Source organism: Phaethon lepturus, unplaced genomic scaffold, assembly GCF_000687285.1.
Source record: "Phaethon lepturus isolate BGI_N335 unplaced genomic scaffold, ASM68728v1 scaffold43302, whole genome shotgun sequence".
NCBI lineage: Eukaryota > Metazoa > Chordata > Aves > Phaethontiformes > Phaethontidae > Phaethon > Phaethon lepturus.
In genome coordinates this window covers 6,573-16,485 of record NW_010524889.1, presented here as the reverse complement: position 1 = coordinate 16,485, position 9,913 = coordinate 6,573, and the positions used below count along the sequence as shown (strand labels likewise).

Here is a 9,913-nt window from a genome sequence, read left to right as displayed (position 1 = left end):
ACTGTAAGCAGAGAGGGCCAGAGCAAGTAACACAAGCCACTGCAGTTTATCTAGATACAGGTACTTTATTTACAAATATTTAGATTAATAGCATTGTTACATCAAATGAGGAGTACAGCAGTCCAGACAAATCCTTTCTGTGACAGAAACAATAAGACCTACTGTAACTTAACTCTGGGAGTACAGGTATTGCACCTCAACAAGCTGTAGTCATTAGAACATTTACTTCATGGCAGCAGCAGGTCATGGTCCCTGGGCAAACCCTTTGTGGTGCAACCTTGGTTTAAGCAGGATGCATTAGCTGTAGATCTTAAACATACCCATCTACTTATTAGTTAAAAAAAGGACTAACCAGACAAAACAAAGGGACAGTGCACAAGTTACCCAAATTGTATTATCTGCACATTCCAGTTTTGGCTTTTATTTAACATTGACTGTACAATACTCTGGTACCACTGTTTACTTACAAGTCTGAACATTGTATAGTTTTAGTGTCTAGAGAGGAATTTTAAAACTACTTTGTATTTTAAACACTGCAGTAAGACTAAAGTCAGACATTTGATCCTGGTTAAGCACTTACCCCCTTCCATTTTTAAACCACAGGTGATGTTTTCCAAGTGAAGCACAGCAGTACCACATGTAGAGAGCCAGACAGCACAGTCTTGACACCACAGCAAACCCCACATGGAGTACCATGGCAGCCCCTCCCCCCCATGGTCACCACTCCCTCTCTCCCCTTCCTACAAGCATTACAGGTTGTGTCACCCTGTGAGGGACATACTCAAAGGGTACAAGTCTTAAAAGAAACCCTCACACAGGACTTAAAATACAACAGTAGTTAAAAATCCCTAGAGCACAGGTGGTGTTCAACTGTCCACTTCAGCCTCGGACCATTCAAAAAGTTAAAGGTACAAAAGCATAAGATGTGCAAGAGAACCAGCCTTTGTATACGATGCAAGGCAGGTGATGAAGCCCAATAATGCAAAACGCTTACAGAAGAGAGAAGCGGGTTAGCACACTGCCGATTGCACAGAACAGGATTCATAAAATGGCAGAGAGATACCACAGTGCAAAGATGAAAGACAGATTCCACTAGTGTTAGTTTCTGCGTCGGGATTAGCGTTCCTCCAGCACAATGTCCACTGGCAACACCAAGGAGTTAAGCCTATGTTAGTGAACTGCAGTTACATCAATTTCTGTACTAAGGGGCAACGTGGTCACATACAGGTCATACTGTACAAACTGGTATTTTCTTATATACTGTTCTAATGCCAGTAATCATTTTCTTCATTAAAATCATATACACAGGATGTATTTAACTGTTAGCTCAAGTTCCTTCAGATTTTATACATATTTACGTTCTGTTAACAAATGTAAAGGATAAAAGTGGCAAAAAAATTACGTAAAGCTATGAGCGGCGAGAACGAGCGGATTGTTTCCCTGTGCAAGTTGAACGCTCCTGCGCCAGCCCACCCCGACCCCCGGCACACACACCACAGGGAATTCTTCCAACAAAAGCACATGTTACAGAGCCCCTCGCTACCATCGGAAGCCATTTCACAGCAAAAACTCATCCTTTACTATGGACAGCTCTAAACAGTCAGAGGTGGGGAAGAAAGGCCAAAGAACCATAAAATTAAACCGTACAAGACAAAGCCCTGCGAAAGTGTAAAATCATGAGTCCAGCATCAGTGCTCGGTTTAAATTAGGTATCGGTGACACTATCACAAGGACAATCAAGGAAAAAAAAACTTCTAGATTTACCATGCAGGAGAGGTTTTATTACTCTACTTGCCTTTGATAACCTGATTACATCTAAAGTCGTTTAGCAGTTTAGTACTGTGTTAAACTTGTCTCAGAGTTTTAATTAAACCCAAGAAGATGTACAGAAGACAGGGAAGCAGTCAAAAGCACCGCTTCCAACAGACACGAGGTGAAAGGTCAGAAATGGAGCCATGAAACAGAGGTCACTAGCAGCCACAGCCTTCTCTCTGGGGCTGGGGTTCACTGGTTAGTCGCCCCCCCTGTGGAGCTGATGGTTTGTGCTGTACACCCGACTCTGCAGCATTCAGATCCAGGCTTCCATCTTGGATATTCTGGTAGATTTTCTTGGCAGCCTCCAGGAACGCATCCTCAACGTTCTCTCCACTGCAAAGAGAGCAGCAGGAGTTACTTAGGTTACACTGCAGCAAAGCGATGCAGGTTACGGAGGCAGCTGGCTAAGCATCTCTGCTGGGATTTGACAGGTCACCGAGCACATGCAGTTGCTCCCCTGCCCTCTCATGTGCAAGAGGAGCTACAGTACCTAAGGCAGAGATACCACAAAGTTTGGGAACCTATCCTTGGGACAGCCTTCCGGAGGGCACGTCCCTCCCTTGCCGTTAAACCTATTAGGACCAGCCAAGAACAAGAAATACATGCCAAAACACTGAGTAGCAAAAAAATCAGCTAATGCACCGAGCCACACGCACAGAGCAGTCTTGGCAGAGGCTTAACGACAGGGGAGCCGCTATCAGACAAAACCTTTCTGTTAAAAAGTTCCATTATGACAGGCACCAGTTGTAACCACGTTGACTAGTGTCACTGGAGGTCCGATCCCTCATGTTCCAACGGGCTCCTCGGCTGACACAGCCCACCACAGGCACGGTGCAGCAGTTCCTCTCGGTGACCGAAGGGACTGGCTGTTCACTACAGAGCTTACTTACAGCTCAAAACATCCGAGGGAAAGAACATCTAATTGGGACCCACTCTTACCCACAGGTACACATGCTATGCTCAAATAACGTCTTAAAACCAAATCACTTCATTTGAATTCAACAAGTCCTTGCCTGAAACATAGCAAGAGGTCTCATTTCCAAGTTACCTTCAAGTCAAAGCTCACATGACAAACTGCTATAGGTATCTTACCCACTAAGAGAGCTCAAAAATGTTTGGTGGGGTTGTTTTTTTTTTTTTTCACTTGTAAAACCCTACTACACTTCAACTCTAGGGCTGTACTTAGTCATAACCAATATACTCCTCTTAAACAGACCACATCTGAGCCATTACTCTAGACAGAAGTAACTTACGTTTTTGCACTTGCTTCAAGGAACAATAAACCTGTTCAGAAACAGAGGTTTAACAGTCAATGCATAATATACTTCAAATAGCCCTAAGTCAGTAACATTATGACCTTCAGATTACATGCAAGACATTATTTTAGAACTAAGCGGTATTTTATGACCTAATTTAGTCTAAGCACAGTTAGAGTTAAGCCAGACTACCTAAGGCACAGTAGACATTTGTAGATATAATTACATTACTTTGGAAGTGTAAGCTTGCAGCTATCGATGCTGAAGATTCACTTTAACATTGCTATCTTGTAGGAAATGTAGCAGCTCAAGAGGAAAAAAAAAACCACACAAATGAAACACACACCATTTTCTTCAGCAAATTGTTTGGCTTCTTCATATGTAACATCCCTCTGTGCTTCCAGATCTGCTTTATTTCCTATGAGGATTATCACCTAGTTCAGAAGAGAGAAAATTAGTCTGGGGAAAAAGCTTATTAGCTTTTTCACTACCACCCTCATTATTAAGAGGACAAAAAACCCAAAAGGAAATACACAGAAAAGCTTCACTGCAAGCAGCATGCATCTTCTGGAAAACACTGCTCTAGCAGTGCCCCCCTGTAAAGTCAGGAATAGCATCTCCAGCTGTCCCTTCCGAATGCTTTAGGCTGTTCGCATGAGACGAGGTCCTAAAAAGCTGTTGTCCTACTCTTTATTCATGGAAAGTTTTACTCAGAATCACTTCTTGTATTTGTTTAATCATCTGCTAATCCAGCCAGAATCTTTACATTTTCTTTCATCGCAGCAAAGAGTCTTCCCATGAGTTTGGTGCTAAAGTATTTTAGAGGCATTCAGAGAAAGACTGAAGGACAACAGTTTTGTGATACGGTCTAAGAGACAATCCCTCCAGAAGACCTGGTCAGCTGTTGCTGCAGATCCAGTTTATACTCCAGTCTAAGATGAGATAGCATTCACTTCATTACTACCACAAAAAGCAAGAAGAAGTAGTAACAGAAGTTTTGTCCAGAGTTAATCACAATTTTGTCTCCAACTCTCAAAAACAGGCCCGTGAAAGGCAAGTAGCACAAGACGACTTTTTGAAGAAACCACTGCTTTCCTGCACAGAAGCCTACACTTTTGCTCCAGTTGCAGTAAGGGAAGAGAGTCACTGGTTTACTGTAAGACGGGGACACAAGGATAACTCAGCACAGGCAGCTTATTTAAGAGAACACCGCTACCGCTGCAGATGCTTTGGCCTACACCTTCTACCTCTTGCTTAGAGAGGGGCAATCTTGCTTTTAAGCTAAATGAAGTCCAACTTACAGTATTTGGATTGGTGAGGTTCCTTGCATCTGTCAGCCAGCTGCTTAAGTGATTATACGTACTTCTTCTGCAAAGAATCAAGCGAGTACAGTTTTAGCTACAGTATTTTTAAAAATACTTAAGTGCCAATAGCATGGTCAGCATCCATTAAACACACCAACATCTGTCATCCCTATTCTTCTCCCCAACCTCAAGAAAGACAAAGCAGCAGCATCTTGTTTGGACTCTGACCAAGGTTTCTTTCAACATGTCAACTTTAAACCCCTAAAGCAACTCCTACAACACAGGTGGAAAGAAAGACTAATTCGCATTTCTAGTATGCATAGTTTTACTGTCTTCACAAGGACAACATTTATATGTTTTGTATAGAACACATTAAAGGATTTCCTGTCAAACACTCTTAGCGAACACTGTATGGTAGAATAGCACTTTGGTAACAAACAGTGCATAAGATTATTTATGTTTTACTCAAGACTTAAGCACATGGGAGATACACCTATATATGCAGGGAAAAAAAAAGGTGCTTAAAGAGTATGAAGAACAGCCCCAGATGAAGATGGGAAACATGTGAAAGCAGAAGTATTTTGTGTTGCACATGTGATTAATTATTCTTCTAGCAGCACCTTTAATTTTCATCTATAGAAGGAAGACAGGATAGCTTCTATACAGTCTCGTTTTGTCAGAGGACTAGCCTGTGAAGAGGCTCAGAAGACAGTCTGCCAAGCACATCTGCATAGCCCACTGCAACAGAGGTAACACTCTGTCCTATGCCTGCTCTAAGAGTATTCCTGCCAGGTAAGCAGCAGTATCCATTGCCTCCCAGAAAGAGAAAAATCCACGTACTGAAGAGTAGATTTTTAAGGGCAAAGCCAGTTCTTTAAACAAGTTCAACACAGGCAGTCAAGGCCTGAAATGGTAAGATCCTCAGGTCTGTCAGCAGTGAAGTTTTCCAAGAAAAGCATCTCACATAATTCCCTGTATTTCATTTTCAGCTCTTTAAATACTTAAAGTATTTAGATAAAGAAGTGTGGTAATCTTCACACAACAGGATACAAATCCATCCAGACAGAGACACAGTCTAAGTGAAGGGGACAGACAAGACAGTCCAAATAAGGCGGTGGTATCCCAGCAGCTTGTCAAGCACACACCGAGCTACAAGTCAACAACACCTTACCTGGTAATGTCGTAGACCATGAGAGCTCCTGCTGCTCCTCTGTAGTAGCTTCGTGTGACAGCCCTGAATCTCTCTTGTCCTGCTGTATCCCAAATCTGTAGTTTAATTTTTTGGCCACTAACTTCAATTATTCTCGTGCCAAATTCAACACCAATTGTGTGGGGACAGTCCGCCATAACTGTCACGAAAAATAAGAGCAAGGATCAGATCCTGTAGATCAGTACAAGATCTCCTTGCTACAAAGATACTACTATCACCAGTTTTCAGGCATCTTTAATAGATTTTCAGTCTCTAAGAAAGCATTTACACAGCTACAGTACCCAAACTGTATCACTTAACCAGAAATAAAACAAAGTATTTCCTCAACTGCTCTAAGTTTTAAAAACAGTTACAAAATTCCTTGCCTTCTCTCATGTGTGTACACTCATGCTGTTTGGCCATATATATCAGAAAGTATCAAATCAGTTGATTCTCAGTCTATCCTTGCAGAAACCATTAACTATTTTAGTGCAGTACAAAAAGCTAACTTTTAGGGAATTACCAAGATACAAGTAAAAGTCTGAAAAACAGCTTCAAAAACAAATATCCCAAGTTGTTTCAGACAGGGTAATAGCATGACTGTCCACAGGAAGAAGCCAGTTTCATAAGCAGCTATCAACACAGCAAATCAGTAATCAAAAGTGATAACAACCTCATCTTTAAGAAAGATCAAGGAAATGCAGAAAGGATGAGTACGTATTCAAGCTATCTACAGTTAGTGATGGTCTTGTAGTAGAGATGTTTGGCATGTTAGTTTGTTTGGTTGTACTGCTTCAGCTTAACAGACTAAGAACAAGAGGCATCCTCATCAAGAATGATGTATGTAAAATAGTATTTAAACAATTGGCTGACACTGCATTTTGATTAAAAGCAAGTTTAAAAAAAATCATGTTTCTACTAGAACACAGCAATATTTTAAACTGTAGCTTGTACCCGCTTATTACTGCATCTAAAGTAGCGCATGGTGAAGACTTAACTTTGTACTAATAAATATCTGCAGACTTAGGTATTGAGCATGAGCTACATGGAAAGCCGTAAGAGATAATAGCTGCTGCAAGCTCCAATGCAACACACATTAAGAGGAACTGAAGCTAATTCTTAATTAGTCATGATAGTATACATGAAAAAACATTACAGTTGAGACAGGCTGCAGTAAGCTTTAAACACCATCACACAAGGCAGTCCAAGTGTCATGAGTCACAGAAGCTACAGAGAATGACAGTGCTACTTAAGTCTGCAAACAAAGAGTCAAAGAAAAAGGAATCTTTTTTTTCTTTCTGAAGTGCTTAAAAGCACTAAAAAACTTCAACTGCTTCTGTTCAAGTTACACCAATGCCGAAAACATGCAGTTTTCAGACAAGATATTTCACTTTTCTAGGGAGTTTTGATACAGAACAAAGCTGTAAAAAAAGAGACATGGTCTTGCCACTCATCACAGGTAGGACTGACTGAAGACACTGTTTTGCCATTACATCAACACTGTGTTTTTATGTCTGCAGCAGTCAGAACAAAAATCTGACCAAGTACAATACAAACCCATACAGATTAAGACAGACACCACATCAAGCTCATGCATGATGGATGCAAAAAGGCAGGAAAGAGGGATGAAACAGACCAGTTAGAACAAATACTGTGAATTTAAATACTCACACTTCTTTTCTGTAAATTGATGAAGCAAACAGGACTTTCCTACACCCATGTCCCCTGTTACAGAAAGAATAGTTAAGGCTGACACCACATCATTGTTGCAACAAGCACATTTTCTTCATCCCACGCAACAAAAGGTAGAGAGACAAGCAGCCACTCCTCTAGTGGCAATTTTCTATACCTGGCTACAGCCATTAAATTCATCAACTTTTGCATTATAGTTTTGGTACAGGGTTGCAAGCAAGGGTGAAGCAGAAAAACTCAAGAGATGTTAATTTGTACTACTGATTTCACAACTGTATTTCACAAGGTTATGAGAAGTATACCTTTAAGAAACTGAAATGTAAAATACACCTTTTGAGTATTTGCCCTGCTCCTGTCTTACTGGCAATTACTGGTAAGGACATCGAAAACACCGACAACCAACCAGAACACACCAAGAGCTTGCTTCACTTCCACTGATCCACTTACACAATGGCAATAGTGAGAAATAGCAAGATCTTTTAAGAACCAACTTTTCCACAGGCTGAGGCTGTCACAGCAGCCTAACGTACAAAGCATTACAGTAAGATTGCAGATCACTTACACCTACACAAGATCATGAAGAATTAAAAAACTAACAGCAAGACCAGTTCTTCCAGGGTAGTAATAAATACAATCAAGTCCCTGACTCTAAACAGCCAAGGAAGCTGGAGCTAAAAGCAACATTTAAACACAAAATTATAGCCTGACAGAGGTTTATAAGCCTGTCTAAGGCAATGAATTCCAATTAGTACTTGTGTCTTCAACATAGATGCTAAAACCTTTGAGGCTAATGATGCCAAGGCAGTCAAAGTGCTACAGCAAACGTGAATCAACACAACATTCCAGTTGTGGCAACTGCCGTTAAAGTTTTTGCCCATTTCCAGTGCGTTTAGCAATTTTTCTAAATATAAACGATTTAGGGAGAAAGGGACCACATACACATGTTTTTAGAATGCCTTTTTTTTTTTCCCTATGCAGAGGACTAAGCATTATGGCCCTAACAGTGAAGGTGTTCAAGAATACTGAGGTATGTATGTCAAGAGGAACAGTAATTTTTAACAGTAACTCATCAATAAAGTGAACTCAGCACAGACAGCAGTACTTGCCCTCACTCCCAGTTCACTTGCCACCAATTACACAGCTCTAGTTCTGTGACAAAGGCATTTGCCTTTACATTGTCAGCCGCTAAAGCTTTAGAGCAAGCTTAGTGATCTGTGAGGGACCGAGGCTGCACAAGTAACTACTGAAAGAATCGCTACCATCTAGTGAGTAGCACACAACCGAAGTCAACAATAGTAGAGCCACAGTGTTTGTAGGTAGACTGTCATGCATATACACATTGACATAAACAGGAATGTGCCCAGTGATACTCACCAATAATGATGTACTTAAAGATGTAGGAATAGTTGTAAGGTGCAGTTGCCATTGTGGCACTAAAACAAAAAAAACAGAACACATCAGTACTACTACTTGTTCACCGAACTCAACCCAATTCATCCAGTTTAATGCATATAAGCAAACACAAAACCCCCTTTCCCTTCCTCTCCCCCCAACTATCCTTTCATTCACAGTTCAAGTTTCTGTGTACTTCCCCATGAATTAGTGACAGAGACATTCAGCAGAACTCCCCAGCATTTGCTCTGAACCCCTGTCAGTAAGGCCTCTAAGTAGAAAGACACTCTGCGTAGTATTGATACTCATTCAATTTTAACCAGAAAGACTTAAAGCTGTTGAAAAGCTCCAGTAGCTTCTTGCTTTGTACAGAGTCACTAAGTGGACCAGCACTCACTAGCCAAATAGCTGATACATGAACTGAAAGTAAAATCTGACTCTTAAAAGAAAAATCTGAAGAGGTTTAACAAAACCAGCAATTTGGAACTATTACCTCACACTTTTGAGACTTGCAACAGGAACAAAGGAAACAGTGCAGCTTTCATCAAACAGCAAAGGATTACTTAAGAGAATGCTGTAGTAGCCTTAACTGGGGTCTAGACTGCTACATGTCCATGTCAGAAAAGTGGTACCAGCCACAAATCAGATGTTCAGGAAGTTAGTTAACATCTCTGTGGCTTTGTCAGCATAGCAGCATTACAGCAAGGCTTAGCAGTTTCTCTTCAAGTGATAGTCAAGCTTAGATTGGGGTAAGTACTTCCAATATTCCAGAGTTTTCCTATGCTTTCCTAGATGTAGGAGGAATTAGAACTGGCTTCGGCCGTGTAAACCCGCAAAGAGTAATAGCTGACTTACCAACTAATACAACAATTAACCAGGATTACAAGTCTGTTAGCTGGCAGTATCTGGCTGGTATAAAGGATGATAAATGCCTGCTCTTGTCCTAGGTTTTAAGTTAAACTAGATATAGGGTGATCAGTTAAGCAAGTGGAAAATTTCTACTAGGCATTCACCATTTCCTTTCCTGCTCCTGCATGGCAGATAGCCAGCCATTGGAAAAACAGGGTACTCTTTTTAAAAGAACACTGCTTTAAGCCTAGAAAAGACTTGCATTCAGTCATGTGTCATCCACATGACAAGTGAGACCAGTACTGTATAGAAATAAAAATGTAGGCAAGCTTACAAGCCTGCAACTTTTTCAAAAGCAAAGTATTGTTTCCTCAACCACAATTAATTTGTAACAGTGAACTACAGTCATAAGAAAG

General features: G+C 40.8%; 1 protein-coding gene across 1 annotated transcript; it reads right to left on the bottom strand.

Annotated features, from left to right (window-relative positions):
* Positions 1–45: 45 nt before the first annotated feature.
* On the bottom strand, positions 46–8,685 carry RAB14 (RAB14, member RAS oncogene family). Its single transcript, XM_010282588.1, has 7 exons — positions 8,631–8,685; positions 7,236–7,289; positions 5,547–5,724; positions 4,373–4,439; positions 3,418–3,505; positions 3,069–3,099; positions 46–2,148 (listed from the first exon to the last, which is right to left on the bottom strand). Exons 1-7 carry the CDS (start codon positions 8,680–8,682, stop codon positions 1,971–1,973), a joined length of 648 nt encoding a protein of 215 aa, XP_010280890.1. The 5' UTR covers positions 8,683–8,685; the 3' UTR covers positions 46–1,970.
* Between the last annotated feature and the right edge of the window lie 1,228 nt (positions 8,686–9,913).

Excerpts from the sequence above, each read along its gene's own strand:
- RAB14 (XM_010282588.1), bottom strand. The coding sequence starts at position 8,682 with ATGGCAACTGCACCTTACAACTATTCCTACATCTTTAAGTACATCATT. Across the intron at positions 4,440-5,546 it reads ATGGTCTACGACATTACCAG|AAGAAGTACGTATAATCACT; the intron begins GTAAGGTGTTGT and ends GATTCTTTGCAG. Across the intron at positions 2,149-3,068 it reads CTTGAAGCAAGTGCAAAAAC|TGGAGAGAACGTTGAGGATG; the intron begins GTAAGTTACTTC and ends CTCTCTTTGCAG.